The sequence below is a fragment of the Struthio camelus genome, chromosome 32 (genome assembly GCF_040807025.1).
Source record: "Struthio camelus isolate bStrCam1 chromosome 32, bStrCam1.hap1, whole genome shotgun sequence".
Lineage (NCBI taxonomy): Eukaryota > Metazoa > Chordata > Aves > Struthioniformes > Struthionidae > Struthio > Struthio camelus.
In genome coordinates, this window is record NC_090973.1 from 542,431 (window position 1) to 564,118 (window position 21,688).

At 74.5% G+C, this 21,688-nt stretch overlaps 2 protein-coding genes and 1 pseudogene across 3 annotated transcripts in view; 1 reads left to right on the forward strand and 2 right to left on the reverse strand.

Moving 5' to 3' along the window:
• LOC138063592 (sulfotransferase 1B1-like) overlaps positions 1-21,688 on the forward strand; it is a 22,066-nt gene continuing 378 nt past the window's right edge. Inside the window, exons 1-7 of the mRNA XM_068923311.1 lie at positions 1-224; positions 1,057-1,408; positions 5,919-6,044; positions 12,939-13,036; positions 15,126-15,252; positions 17,507-17,601; positions 17,691-17,871. Of these exons, the coding sequence (XP_068779412.1) occupies positions 1,084-1,408; positions 5,919-6,044; positions 12,939-13,036; positions 15,126-15,252; positions 17,507-17,601; positions 17,691-17,871 (952 nt within the window). The 5' untranslated portion in view covers positions 1-224; positions 1,057-1,083. The remainder of the gene's footprint in view (positions 225-1,056; positions 1,409-5,918; positions 6,045-12,938; positions 13,037-15,125; positions 15,253-17,506; positions 17,602-17,690; positions 17,872-21,688) is intronic.
• Positions 15,668-16,341, reverse strand: LOC138063503 (uncharacterized; annotated as a pseudogene).
• The window catches only part of SGF29 (SAGA complex associated factor 29), an 8,703-nt gene continuing 4,489 nt past the window's right edge, over positions 17,475-21,688 (reverse strand). For both annotated transcript variants that reach the window (XM_068923305.1, XM_068923304.1), the window contains exon 11: positions 17,475-17,592. In XM_068923305.1, coding sequence (XP_068779406.1) covers positions 17,583-17,592 — 10 coding nt within the window. In that variant the 3' untranslated portion in view covers positions 17,475-17,582. The remainder of the gene's footprint in view (positions 17,593-21,688) is intronic.

The window sequence follows — 21,688 nt, forward strand, 5'->3', positions numbered from 1 at the left end:
GGGCCCAGGCGTCCGGGGAGGGGCAGGACTGGCACGAGGAGAGGAGGACCCAGGCGTCCGGGGGACAAGGGTGGGGTTTGGCACGGGTGGGGCCCAGGCGTCCGGGCGGCGGGCGCAGGAATGTGGCCTCCACCCCCCCCCTTCCCATCTCGCCCCTCCCGTTTCGGCGGCCGCTAAAACCCGGCTCCCGGCCCCCCCCGGCGCCAGGCGCGACCCCGACGCAGGTCAGTGCGGGGGCCCAGGCGTCCGGGTTGGGGGGGGGGCTCCCCTTCCCCCACCCCCTTGCCCTCGGGGGCCCAGGAGTCCGGGGAGGTGGGGCACCCCCCCCACACACACACCCCCACCCAACCACGCACTCAAAAGAAGGGGGCCCAGGAGTCCGGGGTTCCCCCTCCCCCCACCTGCCCCTTTGGCTGAGGTGGGGACCCGGGTGTGCAGGAGGGGCCCAGGCGTCCGGGAGGGTCCCAGGCGTCCGGCGCCCCAGTGCGCAAGAAGGGCCCAGGCGTCCGAGTGGGACCCAGGTGTCCGGAAGGGGCCCAGGCGTCCGGCGCCCCAGTGCGCAAGAAGGGCCCAGGCGTCCGAGTGGGACCTAGGTGTCCTGTGTCCCAGTGCGCAGGAGGGGCCCAGGTGTCCGGGAGGGGCCCAGGCGTCCGGCGCCCCAGTGCACAGGAGGGGCCCAGGCGTCCGAGTGGGACCTAGGTGTCCTGTGTCCCAGTGCGCAGGAGGGGCCCAGGCGTCCAGGAGGGGCCCAGGCGTCCGGCGCCCCAGTGCGCAAGAAGGGCCCAGGCGTCCGAGTGGGACCCAGGTGTCCGGAAGGGGCCCAGGCGTCCGGCGCCCCAGTGCGCAAGAAGGGCCCAGGCGTCCGAGTGGGACCTAGGTGTCCTGTGTCCCAGTGCGCAGGAGGGGCCCAGGTGTCCGGGAGGGGCCCAGGAGTCCGGCGCCCCAGTGCACAGGAGGGGCCCAGGCGTCCGGGATGGACCCAGAGGCGCAGGAGGCAGCGCAGGGCGCGCCAGGGGCCCAGGCGTCCGGGTGGGACTTAGGTGTCCTGTGTCCCAGTGCGCAGGAAGGGCCCAGGTGTCCGGGATGGACCCAGAGGTGCAGGAGGCAGCGCAGGGTGCAGGAGGGGCCCAGGCGTCCGGGATGGACCCGGAGGCGCAGGAGGACGCGCCAGGGGCCCAGGAGTCCGGGATGGACCCGGAGGCGCAGGAGGACGCGCCAGGGGCCCAGGCGTCCGGGAGGGACCTGGAGGCGCAGGAGGACGCGCCGGGGGCCCAGGCGTCCGGGGGCCCGGTGCTGCTGCGGGTCCGGGGCGTCCCCTTCATCGACCACTTCGCCCGCAACTGGCCCCACGTCGAGGCCTTCGAGGCCCGGCCCGACGACGTCCTCATCGCCACCTACCCCAAGTCCGGTGAGCCGCCCCACGGCCTGCCCCACGGCGGGCTCCACTGCCCCACGGCCTGCCCCACAGCCCCACGGCGGGCTCCATTGCCCCACGGCCTGCCCCACAGCCCCACGGCCTGCCCCACGGCGGGCTCCATTGCCCCACGGCCTGCCCCACAGCCCCACGGCGGGCTCCATTGCCCACGGCCTGCCCCACAGCCCCACGGCCTGCCCCACGGCGGGCTCCATTGCCCCACGGCCTGCCCCACAGCCCCACGGCGGGCTCCATTGCCCCACGGCCTGCCCTATAGCCCCACGGCGGGCTCCATTGCCCCACGGCCTGCCCCACAGCCCCACGGCCTGCCCCACAGCGGGCTCCATTGCCCCACGGCCTGCCCCACAGCCCCACGGCCTGCCCCACGGCGGGCTCCATTGCCCCACGGCCTGCCCCACAGCCCCACGGCGGGCTCCATTGCCCCACGGCCTGCCCTATAGCCCCACGGCGGGCTCCATTGCCCCACGGCCTGCCCCACAGCCCCACGGCCTGCCCCACGGCGGGCTCCATTGCCCCACGGCCTGCCCTATAGCCCCACGGCGGGCTCCATTGCCCCACGGCCTGCCCCACAGCCCCACGGCCTGCCCCACAGCGGGCTCCATTGCCCCACGGCCTGCCCCACAGCCCCACGGCGGGCTCCATTGCCCCACGGCCTGCCCCACAGCCCCACGGCCTGCCCCACGGCGGGCTCCATTGCCCCACGGCCTGCCCCACAGCCCCACGACCTGCCCCACGGCGGGCTCCATTGCCCCACGGCCTGCCCCACAGCCCCATGGCCTGCCCCACAGTGTGCCCTATAGCCCAATGGCCTGCCCTCTAGCCCCACAGCCTGCCCCACAGCCCCATGGCCTGCCTCATAGCCACATGGCCGGCCCCATAGCCCCACAGCCTGCCCCACAGCCCCACAGCCTGCCCCACGGCGGGCTCCATAGCCCCACGGAGCACCCCACAGCCTCATGTCCTGCCCCATAGCCCCACGGCCGGCTCTATAGCCCCCCCAGTGTGCCCCATAGCCCCGTGGCCTGCCCCATAGCCCCACGGCCGGCTCTATAGCCCCATAGTGCGGCGTGCAGCACCATGGCCTGCCCCACAGCCTGCCCCATAGCCCCCCAGCCTGCCCCCCAGCGGCTCCACAGCCCCCCGGTGTCCCCTATAGCCCCCCAGCCCCCCGGTGTCCCCTATAGCCCCCCGGCCTGCCCCACGGCGGCTCCACAGCCCCCCGGTGTCCCCTATAGCCCCCCGGCCTGCCCCACGGCGGCTCCACAGCCCCCCGGTGTCCCCTATAGCCCCCTGGCCTGCCCCACGGCGGCTCCACAGCCCCCCGGTGTCCCCTATAGCCCCCCGGCCTGCCCCACGGCGGCTCCACAGCCCCCCGGTGTCCCCTATAGCCCCCCGGCCGACCCCACAGTATCCTGGCGTCCCCCCGACGTCCCCGTGTCCCTGCGGCCCCGTATTCCCGCGATGCCCCAACATCCGGCCCCCCATGTCCCCCCATGTCCCCCATGTCCCCCATGTCCCCCATGTCCCTCCATGTCCTCCATGTCCCTCCATGTCCTCCATGTCCTCCATGTCCCTCCATGTCCTCCATGTCCCCCATGTCCTCCATGTCCCCCATGTCCCCCCATGTCCTCCATGTCCCTCCATGTCCTCCATGTCCCTCCATGTCCTCCATGTCCCCCATGTCCCCCCATGTCCTCCATGTCCCTCCATGTCCTCCATGTCCTCCATGTCCCTCATGTCCCTCCATGTCCCCCCATGTCCCCCATGTCCCTCCATGTCCCCCATGTCCCCCCATGTCCCCCATGTCCCTCCATGTCCCTCCATGTCCTCCATGTCCTCCATGTCCCCCCATGTCCCTCCATGTCCCCCCATGTCCCCCATGTCCCCCATGTCCCCCCATGTCCCTCCATGTCCCCCCATATCCTCCATGTCCCCCCATGTCCTCCATGTCCCCCCATGTCCCCCCATGTCCCTCCATGTCCCCCATGTCCCCCCATGTCCCCCCATGTCCCTCCATGTCCCCCCATGTCCCTCCATGTCCCTCCATGTCCCCCCATGTCCCCATGTCCCCCATGTCCCCCCATGTCCTCCATGTCCTCCATGTCCTCCATGTCCTCCATGTCCCTCCATGTCCCTCCATGTCCTCCATGTCCCTCCATGTCCTCCATGTCCCCCATGTCCCCCCATGTCCTCCATGTCCTCCATGTCCTCCATGTCCTCCATGTCCCTCCATGTCCCCCCATGTCCTCCATGTCCCTCCATGTCCTCCATGTCCCCCATGTCCCTCCATGTCCCCCATGTCCCCCCATGTCCTCCATGTCCCTCCATGTCCTCCATGTCCCCCATGTCCCCCCATGTCCTCCATGTCCTCCATGTCCTCCATGTCCCCCCATGTCCCCCCATGTCCTCCATGTCCCTCCATGTCCCCCATGTCCCCCCATGTCCTCCATGTCCCTCCATGTCCCCCCATGTCCCCCCATGTCCTCCATGTCCCTCCATGTCCCCCATGTCCCCCATGTCCCTCCATGTCCTCCATGTCCTCCATGTCCCTCCATGTCCTCCATGTCCCCCATGTCCTCCATGTCCCCCATGTCCCCCCATGTCCTCCATGTCCCTCCATGTCCTCCATGTCCCTCCATGTCCTCCATGTCCCCCATGTCCCCCCATGTCCTCCATGTCCCTCCATGTCCTCCATGTCCTCCATGTCCCTCATGTCCCTCCATGTCCCCCCATGTCCCCCATGTCCCTCCATGTCCCCCATGTCCCCCCATGTCCCCCATGTCCCTCCATGTCCCTCCATGTCCTCCATGTCCTCCATGTCCCCCCATGTCCCTCCATGTCCCCCCATGTCCCCCATGTCCCCCATGTCCCCCCATGTCCCTCCATGTCCCCCCATATCCTCCATGTCCCCCCATGTCCTCCATGTCCCCCCATGTCCCCCCATGTCCCTCCATGTCCCCCATGTCCCCCCATGTCCCCCCATGTCCCTCCATGTCCCCCCATGTCCCTCCATGTCCCTCCATGTCCCCCCATGTCCCCATGTCCCCCATGTCCCCCCATGTCCTCCATGTCCTCCATGTCCTCCATGTCCTCCATGTCCCTCCATGTCCCTCCATGTCCTCCATGTCCCTCCATGTCCTCCATGTCCCCCATGTCCCCCCATGTCCTCCATGTCCTCCATGTCCTCCATGTCCTCCATGTCCCTCCATGTCCCCCCATGTCCTCCATGTCCCTCCATGTCCTCCATGTCCCCCATGTCCCTCCATGTCCCCCATGTCCCCCCATGTCCTCCATGTCCCTCCATGTCCTCCATGTCCCCCATGTCCCCCCATGTCCTCCATGTCCTCCATGTCCTCCATGTCCCCCCATGTCCCCCCATGTCCTCCATGTCCCTCCATGTCCCCCATGTCCCCCCATGTCCTCCATGTCCCTCCATGTCCCCCCATGTCCCCCCATGTCCTCCATGTCCCTCCATGTCCCCCCATGTCCCCCCATGTCCCCCCATGTCCTCCATGTCCCCCATGTCCCTCCATGTCCCCCCATGTCCCTCCATGTCCTCCATGTCCCCCCATGTCCCCCATGTCCCCCCATGTCCCTCCATGTCCCCCATGTCCCTCCATGTCCTCCATGTCCCCCCATGTCCTCCATGTCCCTCCATGTCCCCCATGTCCCCCATGTCCCTCCATGTCCTCCATGTCCTCCATGTCCCTCCATGTCCTCCATGTCCCCCATGTCCTCCATGTCCCCCATGTCCCCCATGTCCCCCCATGTCCTCCATGTCCCCCATGTCCCTCCATGTCCCCCCATGTCCCTCCATGTCCTCCATGTCCCCCCATGTCCCTCCATGTCCCCCCATGTCCCTCCATGTCCCCCATGTCCTCCATGTCCTCCATGTCCTCCATGTCCCCCCATGTCCCTCCATGTCCCTCCATGTCCTCCATGTCCCTCCATGTCCCTCCATGTCCCTCCATGTCCCCCCATGTCCCTCCATGTCCTCCATGTCCTCCCATGTCCCCCATGTCCCTCCATGTCCCTCCATGTCCTCCATGTCCTCCCATGTCCCCCCATGTCCCCCATGTCCCTCCATGTCCCCCCATGTCCCCCCATGTCCCCCATGTCCTCCATGTCCCCCCATGTCCCCCCATGTCCCTCCATGTCCCCCCATGTCCCCCCATGTCCCCCATGTCCTCCATGTCCCTCCATGTCCCCCATGTCCCTCCATGTCCCCCATGTCCCCCCATGTCCCCCCATGTCCTCCATGTCCTCCATGTCCCCCATGTCCCCCATGTCCCTCCATGTCCCTCCATGTCCCCCATGTCCCCCATGTCCTCCATGTCCCCCCATGTCCCCCCATGTCCCCCCATGTCCTCCATGTCCTCCATGTCCCCCATGTCCCCCATGTCCCCCCATGTCCTCCATGTCCCCCATGTCCCCCATGTCCCCCATGCCCTCCATGTCCCCCATGTCCCCCATGTCCCCGCAGGCACCACGTGGGTGAGCGAGATGGCCGACCTGATCCGGCACGGGGGGCAGGCGGCGCCCTGCCGCCGGGCCCCCATCTACGAGCGCGTCCCCTTCCTCGAGTTCGCCGTGCCCGGGCTGCCCACCGGTGCGGCTGGGGGGCTGCCGTGGGGCAGCCGGGGGGCTGGGGGCGGCCGGGGGGCTGGGGGAGACCGGGGAGCTGGGGGTGACTGGGGGGCGGCCATGGGGCTGGGGGCGGCCGTGGGGTGGCAATGGGGTTCGGGGCAGGTGTGGGACTGGGGGCGGGCGTGGGGCAGCCGTGGGGCAGGCGTGGGGCTGGCCGCAGGTGTGGAGCAGCTCCGGGGGATGCCGGGGCCGCGGTGGGGCGGGCGTGGGGCAGCCGTGGGGCAGCCGTGGGGCTGGCCGCAGGTGTGGAGCAGCTCCGGGGGGTGCCGGGGCGGGCGTGGGGCAGCCGTGGGGCAGCCGTGGGGCAGCCGTGGGGCTGGCCGCAGGTGTGGAGCAGCTCCGGGGGATGCCGGGGCCGCGGTGGGGCGGGCGTGGGGCAGCCGTGGGGCAGCCGTGGGGCAGCCGTGGGGCTGGCCGCAGGTGTGGAGCAGCTCCGGGGGTGCCGGGGCGGGCGTGGGGCAGCCGTGGGGCAGCCGTGGGGCAGCCGTGGGGCAGCCGTGGGGCTGGCCGCAGGTGTGGAGCAGCTCCGGGGGGTGCCGGGGCCGCGGTGGGGCAGCCGTGGGGCAGCCGTGGGGCAGCCGTGGGGCTGGCCGCAGGTGTGGAGCAGCTCCGGGGGATGCCGGGGCCGCGGTGGGGCGGGCGTGGGGCAGCCGTGGGGCAGCCGTGGGGCTGGCCGCAGGTGTGGAGCAGCTCCGGGGGGTGCCGGGGCGGGCGTGGGGCAGCCGTGGGGCAGCCGTGGGGCTGGCCGCAGGTGTGGAGCAGCTCCGGGGGTGCCGGGGCCGCGGTGGGGCAGCCGTGGGGCAGCCGTGGGGCAGCCGTGGGGCTGGCCGCAGGTGTGGAGCAGCTCCGGGGGATGCCGGGGCCGCGGTGGGGCAGCCGTGGGGCAGCCGTGGGGCAGCCGTGGGGCTGGCCGCAGGTGTGGAGCAGCTCCGGGGGTGCCGGGGTCGCGGTGGGGCAGGCGTGGGGCAGCCGTGGGGCAGCCGTGGGGCAGCCGTGGGGCTGGCCGCAGGTGTGGAGCAGCTCCGGGGGGTGCCGGGGCGGGCGTGGGGCAGCCGTGGGGCAGCCGTGGGGCAGCCGTGGGGCTGGCCGCAGGTGTGGAGCAGCTCTGGGGGATGCCGGGGCCGCGGTGGGGCAGCCGTGGGGCAGCCGTGGGGCAGCCGTGGGGCTGGCCGCAGGTGTGGAGCAGCTCCGGGGGATGCCGGGGCCGCGGTGGGGCGGGCGTGGGGCAGCCGTGGGGCAGCCGTGGGGCTGGCCGCAGGTGTGGAGCAGCTCCGGGGGGTGCCGGGGCAGCCGTGGGGCAGCCGTGGGGCAGCCGTGGGGCAGCCGTGGGGCTGGCCGCAGGTGTGGAGCAGCTCCGGGGGGTGCCGGGGCCGCGGTGGGGCGGGCGTGGGGCAGCCGTGGGGCAGCCGTGGGGCAGCCGTGGGGCTGGCCGCAGGTGTGGAGCAGCTCCGGGGGTGCCGGGGCGGGCGTGGGGCGGGCGTGGGGCAGCCGTGGGGCAGCCGTGGGGCTGGCCGCAGGTGTGGAGCAGCTGCGGGGGGTGCCGGGGCCGCGGTGGGGCGGGCGTGGGGCAGCCGTGGGGCAGCCGTGGGGCTGGCCGCAGGTGTGGAGCAGCTCCGGGGGATGCCGGGGCCGCGGTGGGGCGGGCGTGGGGCAGCCGTGGGGCAGCCGTGGGGCTGGCCGCAGGTGTGGAGCAGCTCCGGGGGATGCCGGGGCCGCGGTGGGGCAGCCGTGGGGCAGCCGTGGGGCAGCCGTGGGGCTGGCCGCAGGTGTGGAGCAGCTCCGGGGGATGCCGGGGCCGCGGTGGGGCAGCCGTGGGGCAGCCGTGGGGCAGCCGTGGGGCTGGCCGCAGGTGTGGAGCAGCTCCGGGGGTGCCGGGGTCGCGGTGGGGCAGGCGTGGGGCAGCCGTGGGGCAGCCGTGGGGCAGCCGTGGGGCTGGCCGCAGGTGTGGAGCAGCTGCGGGGGGTGCCGGGGCCGCGGTGGGGCAGCCGTGGGGCAGCCGTGGGGCAGCCGTGGGGCTGGCCGCAGGTGTGGAGCAGCTCCGGGGGATGCCGGGGCCGCGGTGGGGCAGCCGTGGGGCAGCCGTGGGGCAGCCGTGGGGCTGGCCGCAGGTGTGGAGCAGCTCCGGGGGATGCCGGGGTCGCGGTGGGGCAGGCGTGGGGCAGCCGTGGGGCAGCCGTGGGGCAGCCGTGGGGCTGGCCGCAGGTGTGGAGCAGCTGCGGGGGGTGCCGGGGCGGGCGTGGGGCAGCCGTGGGGCAGCCGTGGGGCAGCCGTGGGGCTGGCCGCAGGTGTGGAGCAGCTCCGGGGGATGCCGGGGCCGCGGTGGGGCAGCCGTGGGGCAGCCGTGGGGCAGCCGTGGGGCAGCCGTGGGGCTGGCCGCAGGTGTGGAGCAGCTCCGGGGGGTGCCGGGGCGGGCGTGGGGCAGCCGTGGGGCAGCCGTGGGGCAGCCGTGGGGCTGGCCGCAGGTGTGGAGCAGCTCCGGGGGATGCCGGGGCGGGCGTGGGGCAGCCGTGGGGCAGCCGTGGGGCAGCCGTGGGGCAGCCGTGGGGCTGGCCGCAGGTGTGGAGCAGCTGTGGGGGGTGCCGGGGCCGCGGTGGGGCGGGCGTGGGGCAGCCGTGGGGCAGCCGTGGGGCTGGCCGCAGGTGTGGAGCAGCTCCGGGGGATGCCGGGGCCGCGGTGGGGCAGCCGTGGGGCAGCCGTGGGGCAGCCGTGGGGCTGGCCGCAGGTGTGGAGCAGCTCCGGGGGTGCCGGGGCCGCGGTGGGGCAGCCGTGGGGCAGCCGTGGGGCAGCCGTGGGGCTGGCCGCAGGTGTGGAGCAGCTCCGGGGGTGCCGGCAGCCGTGGGGCAGCCGTGGGGCAGCCGTGGGGCTGGCCGCAGGTGTGGAGCAGCTCCGGGGGATGCCGGGGCCGCGGTGGGGCGGGCGTGGGGCAGCCGTGGGGCTGGCCGCAGGTGTGGAGCAGCTCCGGGGGTGCCGGGGCCGCGGTGGGGCGGGCGTGGGGCAGCCGTGGGGCAGCCGTGGGGCTGGCCGCAGGTGTGGAGCAGCTCCGGGGGGTGCCGGGGCGGGCGTGGGGCAGCCGTGGGGCAGCCGTGGGGCAGCCGTGGGGCTGGCCGCAGGTGTGGAGCAGCTCCGGGGGGTGCCGGGGCCGCGGTGGGGCGGGCGTGGGGCAGCCGTGGGGCAGCCGTGGGGCTGGCCGCAGGTGTGGAGCAGCTCCGGGGGTGCCGGGGCCGCGGTGGGGCGGGCGTGGGGCAGCCGTGGGGCAGCCGTGGGGCTGGCCGCAGGTGTGGAGCAGCTCCGGGGGGTGCCGGGGCCGCGGTGGGGCAGCCGTGGGGCAGCCGTGGGGCAGCCGTGGGGCTGGCCGCAGGTGTGGAGCAGCTCCGGGGGATGCCGGGGCCGCGGTGGGGCAGCCGTGGGGCAGCCGTGGGGCAGCCGTGGGGCTGGCCGCAGGTGTGGAGCAGCTCCGGGGGGTGCCGGGGCCGCGGTGGGGCAGCCGTGGGGCAGCCGTGGGGCAGCCGTGGGGCTGGCCGCAGGTGTGGAGCAGCTCCGGGGGATGCCGGGGCCGCGGTGGTGCGGGCGTGGGGCAGCCGTGGGGCAGCCGTGGGGCTGGCCGCAGGTGTGGAGCAGCTGCGGGGGTGCCGGGGCGGGCGTGGGGCAGCCGTGGGGCAGCCGTGGGGCAGCCGTGGGGCTGGCCGCAGGTGTGGAGCAGCTCCGGGGGGTGCCGGGGCGGGCGTGGGGCAGCCGTGGGGCAGCCGTGGGGCAGCCGTGGGGCTGGCCGCAGGTGTGGAGCAGCTCCGGGGGGTGCCGGGGCGGGCGTGGGGCAGCCGTGGGGCAGCCGTGGGGCAGCCGTGGGGCTGGCCGCAGGTGTGGAGCAGCTCCGGGGGGTGCCGGGGCGGGCGTGGGGCAGCCGTGGGGCAGCCGTGGGGCAGCCGTGGGGCTGGCCGCAGGTGTGGAGCAGCTCCGGGGGATGCCGGGGCGGGCGTGGGGCAGCCGTGGGGCAGCCGTGGGGCAGCCGTGGGGCTGGCCGCAGGTGTGGAGCAGCTCCGGGGGGTGCCGGGGCGGGCGTGGGGCAGCCGTGGGGCAGCCGTGGGGCAGCCGTGGGGCTGGCCGCAGGTGTGGAGCAGCTCCGGGGGGTGCCGGGGCGGGCGTGGGGCAGCCGTGGGGCAGCCGTGGGGCAGCCGTGGGGCTGGCCGCAGGTGTGGAGCAGCTCCGGGGGATGCCGGGGCGGGCGTGGGGCAGCCGTGGGGCAGCCGTGGGGCAGCCGTGGGGCTGGCCGCAGGTGTGGAGCAGCTCCGGGGGGTGCCGGGGCGGGCGTGGGGCAGCCGTGGGGCAGCCGTGGGGCAGCCGTGGGGCAGCCGTGGGGCTGGCCGCAGGTGTGGAGCAGCTGTGGGGGGTGCCGGGGCCGCGGTGGGGCGGGCGTGGGGCAGCCGTGGGGCAGCCGTGGGGCTGGCCGCAGGTGTGGAGCAGCTCCGGGGGATGCCGGGGCCGCGGTGGGGCAGCCGTGGGGCAGCCGTGGGGCAGCCGTGGGGCTGGCCGCAGGTGTGGAGCAGCTCCGGGGGTGCCGGGGCCGCGGTGGGGCGGGCGTGGGGCAGCCGTGGGGCAGCCGTGGGGCTGGCCGCAGGTGTGGAGCAGCTCCGGGGGGTGCCGGGGCGGGCGTGGGGCAGCCGTGGGGCAGCCGTGGGGCAGCCGTGGGGCTGGCCGCAGGTGTGGAGCAGCTCCGGGGGGTGCCGGGGCCGCGGTGGGGCGGGCGTGGGGCAGCCGTGGGGCAGCCGTGGGGCTGGCCGCAGGTGTGGAGCAGCTCCGGGGGTGCCGGGGCCGCGGTGGGGCGGGCGTGGGGCAGCCGTGGGGCAGCCGTGGGGCTGGCCGCAGGTGTGGAGCAGCTCCGGGGGTGCCGGGGCCGCGGTGGGGCGGGCGTGGGGCAGCCGTGGGGCAGCCGTGGGGCTGGCCGCAGGTGTGGAGCAGCTCCGGGGGATGCCGGGGCCGCGGTGGGGCAGCCGTGGGGCAGCCGTGGGGCAGCCGTGGGGCTGGCCGCAGGTGTGGAGCAGCTCCGGGGGGTGCCGGGGCCGCGGTGGGGCGGGCGTGGGGCAGCCGTGGGGCAGCCGTGGGGCTGGCCGCAGGTGTGGAGCAGCTCCGGGGGGTGCCGGGGCCGCGGTGGGGCAGCCGTGGGGCAGCCGTGGGGCAGCCGTGGGGCTGGCCGCAGGTGTGGAGCAGCTCCGGGGGTGCCGGGGCCGCGGTGGGGCAGCCGTGGGGCAGCCGTGGGGCAGCCGTGGGGCTGGCCGCAGGTGTGGAGCAGCTCCGGGGGTGCCGGGGCCGCGGTGGGGCGGGCGTGGGGCAGCCGTGGGGCAGCCGTGGGGCTGGCCGCAGGTGTGGAGCAGCTCCGGGGGTGCCGGGGCCGCGGTGGGGCGGGTGTGGGGCAGCCGTGGGGCAGCCGTGGGGCTGGCCGCAGGTGTGGAGCAGCTGCGGGGGGTGCCGGGGCCGCGGTGGGGCGGGCGTGGGGCAGCCGTGGGGCAGCCGTGGGGCTGGCCGCAGGTGTGGAGCAGCTCCGGGGGGTGCCGGGGCGGGCGTGGGGCAGCCGTGGGGCAGCCGTGGGGCAGCCGTGGGGCTGGCTGCAGGTGTGGAGCAGCTCCGGGGGATGCCGGGGCGGGCGTGGGGCAGCCGTGGGGCAGCCGTGGGGCAGCCGTGGGGCTGGCCGCAGGTGTGGAGCAGCTCCGGGGGGTGCCGGGGCCGCGGTGGGGCAGCCGTGGGGCAGCCGTGGGGCAGCCGTGGGGCTGGCCGCAGGTGTGGAGCAGCTCCGGGGGATGCCGGGGCCGCGGTGGTGCGGGCGTGGGGCAGCCGTGGGGCAGCCGTGGGGCTGGCCGCAGGTGTGGAGCAGCTGCGGGGGTGCCGGGGCGGGCGTGGGGCAGCCGTGGGGCAGCCGTGGGGCAGCCGTGGGGCTGGCCGCAGGTGTGGAGCAGCTCCGGGGGGTGCCGGGGCGGGCGTGGGGCAGCCGTGGGGCAGCCGTGGGGCAGCCGTGGGGCTGGCCGCAGGTGTGGAGCAGCTCCGGGGGGTGCCGGGGCGGGCGTGGGGCAGCCGTGGGGCAGCCGTGGGGCAGCCGTGGGGCTGGCCGCAGGTGTGGAGCAGCTCCGGGGGGTGCCGGGGCGGGCGTGGGGCAGCCGTGGGGCAGCCGTGGGGCAGCCGTGGGGCTGGCCGCAGGTGTGGAGCAGCTCCGGGGGATGCCGGGGCGGGCGTGGGGCAGCCGTGGGGCAGCCGTGGGGCAGCCGTGGGGCTGGCCGCAGGTGTGGAGCAGCTCCGGGGGGTGCCGGGGCGGGCGTGGGGCAGCCGTGGGGCAGCCGTGGGGCAGCCGTGGGGCAGCCGTGGGGCTGGCCGCAGGTGTGGAGCAGCTGTGGGGGGTGCCGGGGCCGCGGTGGGGCGGGCGTGGGGCAGCCGTGGGGCAGCCGTGGGGCTGGCCGCAGGTGTGGAGCAGCTCCGGGGGATGCCGGGGCCGCGGTGGGGCAGCCGTGGGGCAGCCGTGGGGCAGCCGTGGGGCTGGCCGCAGGTGTGGAGCAGCTCCGGGGGTGCCGGGGCCGCGGTGGGGCGGGCGTGGGGCAGCCGTGGGGCAGCCGTGGGGCTGGCCGCAGGTGTGGAGCAGCTCCGGGGGGTGCCGGGGCGGGCGTGGGGCAGCCGTGGGGCAGCCGTGGGGCAGCCGTGGGGCTGGCCGCAGGTGTGGAGCAGCTCCGGGGGGTGCCGGGGCCGCGGTGGGGCGGGCGTGGGGCAGCCGTGGGGCAGCCGTGGGGCTGGCCGCAGGTGTGGAGCAGCTCCGGGGGTGCCGGGGCCGCGGTGGGGCGGGCGTGGGGCAGCCGTGGGGCAGCCGTGGGGCTGGCCGCAGGTGTGGAGCAGCTCCGGGGGATGCCGGGGCCGCGGCTCATCAAGACCCACCTGCCCGTGGAGCTGCTGCCCCCCAGCTTCTGGCAGCAGCGCTGCAAGGTGCCCGCCGGGGGGCGCTGTGGGGCACGGGGCACGCTATGGGGCTCGGGTGGGGCGCTGTGGGGCACGTGTGGGCGCTGTGGGGCTCGGGGAGGGCACTGTGGGGCACGGGGGGGGCGCTGTGGGGCACGTGTGGGCGCTGTGGGGCACGGGGAGGGCGCTATGGGGCACGTGGGGGACACTGTGGGGCACAGGTTGGACACTATGGGGCACGGGGGGGTGCTATGGGGCACGGGGAGGGCACTGTGGGGCACGGGGAGGGCGCTGTGGGGCACGTGGGGGACACTGTGGGGCACAGGTTGGACCCTATGGGGCACGGGGGGGTGCTATGGGGCACGGGGAGGGCACTGTGGGGCACGGGTTGCACACTATGGGGCACGGGAGGGCGCTGTGGGGCAGAGGGAGGGCGCTATGGGGCACGGGGAGGGCACTGTGGGGCACGGGTTGCACACTATGGGGCACTGGAGGGAGCTGTGGGGCACTGGAGGGCGCTATGGGGCACGGGGGGGCACTGTGGGGCACGGGGGACCCTATGGGGCACGGGGGTCACTATGGGGCACGGGGAGGGCACTGTGGGGCACGGGTTGCACACTATGGGGCACGGGAGGGCGCTATGGGGCTCGGGTGGGTGCTATGGGGCACGTGGGGGACACTGTGGGGCACAGGTTGGACACTATGGGGCACGGGGGGGCACTGTGGGGCACGAGGAGGGCACTATGGGGCTCAGGGAGGGCGCTATGGGGCACGGCGGGGCGCTGTGGGGTGTGCATGGGGGGGTCTATGGCGTGTAGGGGGCCGTGGGGCACAGCAGGGGTCTCTGGGGTGGGGGGCTATGGGGCAATCTGTGGGGCTCGGGGAGATCTATGGGGGGAGGAAGCAGATCTGTGGGGCCGGGGGGGGGATCTATGGGGCCCAGGGGGAGCTATGGGGGGAGGAAGCAGATCTGTGGGGCCCAGGGGGAGCTATGGGGCCAGGGGTGGATCTATGGGGCCCAGGGAGATCTATGGGGGGCAGAAGCGGATCTGTGGGGCTGGGGGGGGATCTATGGGGCCCAGGGGGAACTATGGGGCAGAAGCGGATCTGTGGGGCCAGGGGGGATCTATGGGGTCCAGGGAGATCTATGGGGGCAGGAAGCAGCTCTGTGGGGCCAGGGGGGATCTATGGGGCCAGGGGGGATCTATGGGGCCCAGGGAGATCTATGGGGGCAGGAAGCAGCTCTGTGGGGCCAGGGGGGATCTATGGGGCCAGGGGGGATCTATGGGGCCCAGGGAGATCTATGGGGGCAGGAAGCAGCTCTGTGGGGCCAGGGGGGATCTATGGGGCCAGGGGGGATCTATGGGGCCCAGGGAGATCTATGGGGGGAGGAAGCAGCTCTGTGGGGCCGGGGGGATCTATGGGGCCCAGGGAGATCTATGGGGGCAGGAAGCAGCTCTGTGGGGCCAGGGGGGATCTATGGGGCCAGGGGGGATCTATGGGGCCCAGGGAGATCTATGGGGGCAGGAAGCAGCTCTGTGGGGCCAGGGGGGATCTATGGGGCCCAGGGAGATCTATGGGGGGAGGAAGCAGCTCTGTGGGGCCGGGGGGGATCTATGGGGCCCAGGGAGATCTATGGGGGGAGGAAGCAGCTCTGTGGGGCCAGGGGGGATCTATGGGGCCCAGGGAGATCTATGGAGGGAGGAAACAGCTCTGTGGGGCCGGGGGGGATCTATGGGGCCAGGGGGGATCTATGGGGCCCAGGGAGATCTATGGGGGCAGAAGCAGATCTGTGGGGCCGGGGGGGATCTATGGGGCTGGGGTGGATCTATGGGGCCCAGGGGGATCTATGGGGGCAGGAAGCAGCTCTGTGGGGCCAGGGGGGATCTATGGGGCCCAGGGAGATCTATGGGGGGAGGAAGCAGCTCTGTGGGGCTGGGGGGGATCTATGGGGCAGGGAGGCCGTGGGGCGGGAGGAGCAGCGGGTGCCCAGGGCGTCACCCGGCAGCCCCGGCCGTGCCGGAGGGCCCCGGGGGGCGGCGGGAGGGGGGCCGTTCCGCGGGGCGGGGGCGGGGCGGCCGTGGGGCGGCCATGGGGCAGCCGTGGGCCCCCGCAGGTGGTGTACGTGGGGCGCAACGCCAAGGACGTGGCCGTCTCCTACTACCACTTCTACCGCATGGCCAAGGTGCACCCGGCGCCGGGGCCCTGGGACGTCTTCCTGCGCCACTTCTGCCAGGGCGAGGGTGCGCCGTGGGGCGGGGGGGCTGTGGGGCGGGGGGGCGGGGGGTGCTGTGGGGCGGGGGGGGCTGTGGGGTGGGGGTGCTGTGAGGCTGCGTGCACTGTGGGACGGGGGTGCTTTCGGGTGGGGGGTGCTGTGGGGTGGGGGGTGCTGTGGGGTGGGGTGCTGTGGGGCGGGGGGGTGCCGTGGGGCGGGGGTGCTGTGGGGCGGGGGTGCTGTGGGGCGGGGGGGCCATGGGGCTGGGTTGCCGTGGGGCGAGGGGGTGCCGTGGGGCGGGGGTGCTGTGGGGCGGGGCGTGCTGTGGGGCTGGGGTGCCGTGGGGCAGGGGGCACCATGGGGCAGGGGTGCCGTGGGGCTGGGGGTGCCGTGGGGCGGGGGTGCCGTGGGGCGGGGGGTGTTGTGGGGCGGGGGTGCCGTGGGGTGGGGGGTGCTGTGGGTCTGGGGCTGCCGTGGGGCAGGGGGGGCCATGGGGCTGGAGGTGCTGTGGGGCTGGGGGCACCATGGGGCAGGGGTGCCGTGGGGCTGGGGGTGCTATGGGGCAGGGGTGCTGTGGGGTGGGGGGGGCTGTGGGGCGGTGGTACCGTGGGGCGGGGGATGCTGTGGGGCTGGGGTGCCGTGGGGCGGGGAGTGCTGTGGGTCTGGGGGTGCTGTGGGGCAGGGGGGGCCATGGGGCTGGAGGTGCTGTGGGGCTGGGGGCACCATGGGGCAGGGGTGCCGTGGGGCTGGGGGTGCTGTGGGGCTGTGGGGTGCCGTGGGGTGGGGGTGCTGTGGGGCTGGGGGTGCCGTGGGGCGGGGGATGCTGTGGGGCTGGGGTGCCGTGGGGCGGGGAGTGCTGTGGGGCTGGGGGTGCTGTGGGGCGGGGGTGCCGTGGGGCTGGGGGCACCATGGGGCAGGGGTGCCGTGGGGCTGGGGGTGCTGTGGGGCTGTGGGGTGCCGTGGGGTGGGGGTGCTGTGGGGCTGGGGGTGCCGTGGGGTGGGGGTGCTGTGGGGCTGGGGTGCTGTGGGGCTGTGGGGTGCCGTGGGGTGGGGGTGCTGTGGGGCAGGGGTGCTGTGGGGCTGGGGGGTGCCGTGGAGCTGGGGGGTGCCGTGGGGCTGGGGGACGCTACGGGGCAGCGCCGTGGGGCAGCGCCGCGCCGTGGGGCCGCCCCCGCCCCCCTTCCCGCCCCCCAACAGTCTCCTTGGGCTCCTGCTTCGCCCACGGGTGGGGATGGGGGGACGGGGGGGGCGCTGTGGGGCTGGGACACTATGGGGCTGGGGGCGCTGTGGGGCGGCGCCGTGGGGCAGCGGCGCGCCGTGGGGCCGCCCCCGCCCCCCTTCCCGCCCCCCAACAGTCTCCTTGGGCTGCTGCTTCGCCCACGGGTGGGGATGGGGGGACGGGGGGGGCGCTGTGGGGCTGGGACACTATGGGGCTGGGGGCGCTGCGGGGCGGCGCCGTGGGGCAGCGGCGCGCCGTGGGGCCGCCCCCGACCCCCAACACCCCCTTCCCCTCCGACGCGAGCCCGGAGCCGCACAGGCGCCCCGTAGGGCACACAGGGGCGCTATGGGGGGACCCCGCGGGGACGCTGCGGGGCGGCGCCGTGGGGCAGCGGCGCGCCGTGGGGCCGCCCCCGCCCCCCTTACCGCCCCCCAACAGTCTCCTTCGGCTCCTGGTTCACCCACGGGTGGGGATGGGGGGACGGGGGGGCGCTGTGGGGCTGGGACACTATGGGGCTGGGGGCGCTGTGGGGCGGCGCCGTGGGGCAGCGGCGCGCCGTGGGGCCGCCCCCGACCCCCTTCCCGCCCCCCAACAGTCTCCTTGGGCTGCTGCTTCGCCCACGGGTGGGGATGGGGGGACGGGGGGGGCGCTGTGGGGCTGGGACACTATGGGGCTGGGGGCGCTGTGGGGCGGCGCCGTGGGGCAGCGGCGCGCCATGGGGCCGCCCCCGCCCCCCTTCCCGCCCCCCAACAGTCTCCTTCGGCTCCTGGTTCACCCACGGGTGGGGATGGAGGGACGGGGGGGGCGCTGTGGGGCTGGGACACTATGGGGCTGGGGGCGCTGTGGGGCGGCGCCGTGGGGCAGCGGCGCGCCGTGGGGCCGCCCCCGCCCCCCAACACCCCCTTCCCCTCCCACGCGAGCCCGGAGCCGCACAGGCGCCCCGTAGGGCACACAGGGGCGCTATGGGGGGGGGGGTGGGAACCGCGGGGACGCTACGGGGCGGCGCCGTGGGGCAGCGGCGCGCCGTGGGGCCGCCCCCGCCCCCCTTACCGCCCCCCAACAGTCTCCTTCGGCTCCTGGTTCGCCCACGTGCGGGGCTGGTGGGAGAAGCGGGCCCAGGCGCCCCTGCTCTACCTCTTCTACGAGGACCTGCAGGAGGTGAGGCGGCCCCACGGCCGGGCTGGGGTGGGGCGCCGGCGGGGGGCTGCCCCACGGCACCCACCGGCGCGGCCCCCCCGCCCCCCCAGGACGCGGGGCGCGAGGCGCGGCGCCTGGCCGCCTTCCTGGGCCGCCGCCTGGGGCCGGAGGAGGCGGCGGCGGTGCTGCGGCACTCGGCCTTCGGCGCCATGCGGGCCAACGCCATGGCCAACTACCGCACGCTGCCGCCCGCCGTCATGGACCAGCGGGTCTCGCCCTTCCTGCGCAAGGGTGGGGGGCGCGGGGGGGGCGCAGGGGGCGGGGGGGGGAGGCGGGGGACGGGGGGGAGGCGTGGGGGGGCGTGGGGGGACCTGGGGGGACCTGGAGGACATGGAGGACATGGAGGGACATGGGGGGACATGGAGGACATGGAGGGACATGGGGGACATGGAGGACATGGGGGGACATGGGGGACATGGAGGACATGGGGGGACATGGGGGGACATGGAGGACATGGAGGGACATGGGGGGACATGGAGGGACATGGAGGGACATGGGGGACATGGAGGACATGGAGGGACATGGAGGACATGGGGGACATGGAGGGACATGGAGGGACATGGAGGGACATGGGGGACATGGGGGGACATGGAGGGACATGGAGGGTCATGGAGGGACATGGGAGGACATGGAGGGACATGGAGGACATGGAGGGACATGGGGGGACATGGAGGGACATGGGGGGACATGGAGGACATGGGGGGACATGGGGGACATGGAGGACATGGAGGGACATGGAGGGACATGGGGGACATGGGGGGACATGGGGGACATGGAGGGACATGGGGGGACATGGGGGGACATGGAGGGACATGAGGGACATGGAGGGACATGGAGGACATGGGGGGACATGGAGGACATGGAGGGACATGGGGGACATGGGGGGACATGGAGGGACATGGACGGACATGGGGGGACATGGAGGGACATGAGGGACATGGAGGGACATGGGACATGGGGGGACATGGGGGGACATGGAGGGACATGGAGGGACATGGAGGGACATGGGAGGACATGGAGGGACATGGAGGACATGGAGGGACATGGGGGGACATGGAGGGACATGGGGGGACATGGAGGACATGGGGGGACATGGAGGACATGGGGGGACATGGGGGACATGGAGGACATGGAGGGACATGGAGGGACATGGGGGACATGGGGGGACATGGGGGACATGGAGGGACATGGGGGGACATGGGGGGACATGGAGGGACATGAGGGACATGGAGGGACATGGAGGACATGGGGGGACATGGAGGACATGGAGGGACATGGGGGACATGGGGGGACATGGAGGGACATGGACGGACATGGGGGGACATGGAGGGACATGAGGGACATGGAGGGACATGGGACATGGGGGGACATGGGGGGACATGGAGGACATGGAGGACATGGAGGGACATGGGGGGACATGGAGGACATGGAGGGACATGGGGGGACATGGGGGGACATGGAGGACATGGAGGACATGGAGGGACATGGGGGACATGGAGGGACATGGAGGGACATGGGGGGACATGGAGGGACATGGAGGACATGGAGGGACATGGGGGGACATGGGGGGACATGGGGGGACATGGAGGGACATGGAGGACATGGAGGGACATGGGGGGACATGGAGGGACATGGGAGGACATGGAGGGACATGGAGGACATGGAGGGACATGGGGGGACATGGAGGGACATGGGGGGACATGGGGGGACATGGGGGGACATGGAGGGACATGGAGGACATGGAGGGACATGGGGGGACATGGAGGGACATGGGAGGACATGGAGGGACATGGAGGACATGGAGGGACATGGGGGGACATGGAGGGACATGGGGGGACATGGAGGGACATGGGGGGACATGGGGGGACATGGAGGGACATGGAGGACATGGAGGGACATGGGGGGACATGGAGGGACATGGAGGACATGGAGGGACATGGAGGGACATGGGGGGACATGGAGGGACATGGAGGGACATGGAGGGACATGGGGGGACATGGAGGGACATGGAGGGACATGGAGGACATGGGGGGACATGGAGGGACATGGAGGACATGGGGGACATGGGGGGACATGGAGGACATGGAGGACATGAGGGACATGGAGGACATGGAGGACATGGGGGACATGGGGGACATGGGGGGACATGGGGGGACATGGGGGACATGGGGGACATGGGGGACATGAGGGACATGGAGGACATGGAGAACATGGAGGACATGGGGGACATGGGGGACATGGGGGGACATGGGGGACATGGAGGGACATGGAGGACATGGAGGGACATGGGGGGCACTTGGGGGTCCCTGGGCTGCCGGGGGGGCACTGGGGGGTCCTTGGGGGGCACTTGGGGATCTTTGGGCTGCTGGGGGGGGCACTGGGGGGTCCTTGGGGGGCACTGGGGGGTCCCTGGGCTGCCGGGGGGGGCACTGGGGGGTCCTTGGGGGGCACTTGGGGGTCCCTGGGCTGTGGGGGGGGGCATCGGGGGGCCCCTGAGGGGCACTTGGGGGTCCTTGGGGGGCACTTGGGGGTCCCTGGGCTGCTGGGGGGGCACTAGGGGGTCCTTGGGGGACACTGGGGGGTCCTTGGGGGGCACTTGGGGGTCCTTGGGCTGCCGGGGGGGGCACTGGGGGGTCCTTGGGGGGCACTGGGGGGTCCTTGGGGGGCACTTGGGGGTCCTTGGGCTGCCGGGGGGGCACTGGGGGGTCCTTGGGGGGCACTTGGGGGTCCTTGGGCTGCCAGGGGGGCACTGGGGGGTCCTTGGCGGGCACTTGGGGGTCCTTGGGCTGCCGGGGGGGCACTGGGGGGTCCTTGGGGGGCACTTGGGGGTCCTTGGGCTGCCGGGGGGGGCACTGGGGGGGTCCTTGGGGGGCACTTGGGGGTCCTTGGGCTGTCCGGGGGGGCACTTGGGGGTCCTTGAGGGGCACTTGGGGGTCCCTGGGCTGCGGGGGGGGCATCGGGGCACCCCTGAGGGGCACTTGGGGGTCCTTGGGCTGCCGGGGGGGCACTGGGGGGTCTTTGGGGGGCACTTGGGGGTCCCTGGGCTGCTGGGGGGGGCACTTGGGGGGTCCTTGGGGGGCACTGGGGGGTCCTTGGGCTGCCGGGGGGGCACTGGGGGGTCTTTGGGGGGCACTTGGGGGTCCCTGGGCTGCTGGGGGGGCACTGGGGGGTCCTTGGGGGGCACTTGGGGGTCCTTGATCTGCTGGGGGGGCACTGGGGGGTCCTTGGGGGGCCCTGGGAGGTCCTTGGGCTGCCGGGGGGGGCACTGGGGGGTCCTTGGGGGGCACTTGGGGGTCCTTGGGCTGCCGGGGGGCACTGGGGGGTCCTTGGGGGGCACTTGGGGGTCCTTGGGCTGCCGGGGGGGCACTGGGGGGTCCTTGGGGGGCACTTGGGGCTCCTTGGGCTGCCGGGGGGGGGACTGGGGGGGTTCTTGGAGGGCACTTGGGGGTCCTTGGGCTGCCGGGGGGGGCACTGGGGGGTCCTTGGGGGGCACTTGGGGGTCCCTGGGCTGCGGGGGGAGCATCGGGGCACTTGGGGGTCCTTGGGCTGCCGGGGGGGCACTGGGGGGTCCTTGGGGGGCACTGGGGGGTCCTTGGGCTGCTGGGGGGGCACTGGGGGGGTTCTTGGGGGGCACTTGGGGGTCCTTGGGCTGCCAGGGGGGGCACTGGGGGGTCCTTGGGGGGCCCTGGGGGTCCTTGGGCTGCCAAGGGGGCACTGGGGGGTCTTTGGGGGGCACTTGGGGGTCCCTGGGCTGCCGGGGGGGCCCTGGGGGGTCCTTGGGGGGCCCTGGGGGGTCCTTGGGCTGCCAGGGGGGGCACTGGGGGGTCCTTGAGGGGCACTTGGGGGTCCTTGGGCTGCCGGGGGGGGCACTGGGGGGGTCCTTGGGGGGCACTTGGGGGTCCTTGATCTGCCAGGGGGGCACTGGGGGGTCCTTGGGGGGCACTTGGGGGTCCTTGGGCTGCCGGGGGGGCACTGGGGGGTCCTTGGGGGGCACTTGGGGGTCCTTGGGCTGCTGGGGGGGGCACTGGGGGGTCCTTGGGGGGCACTT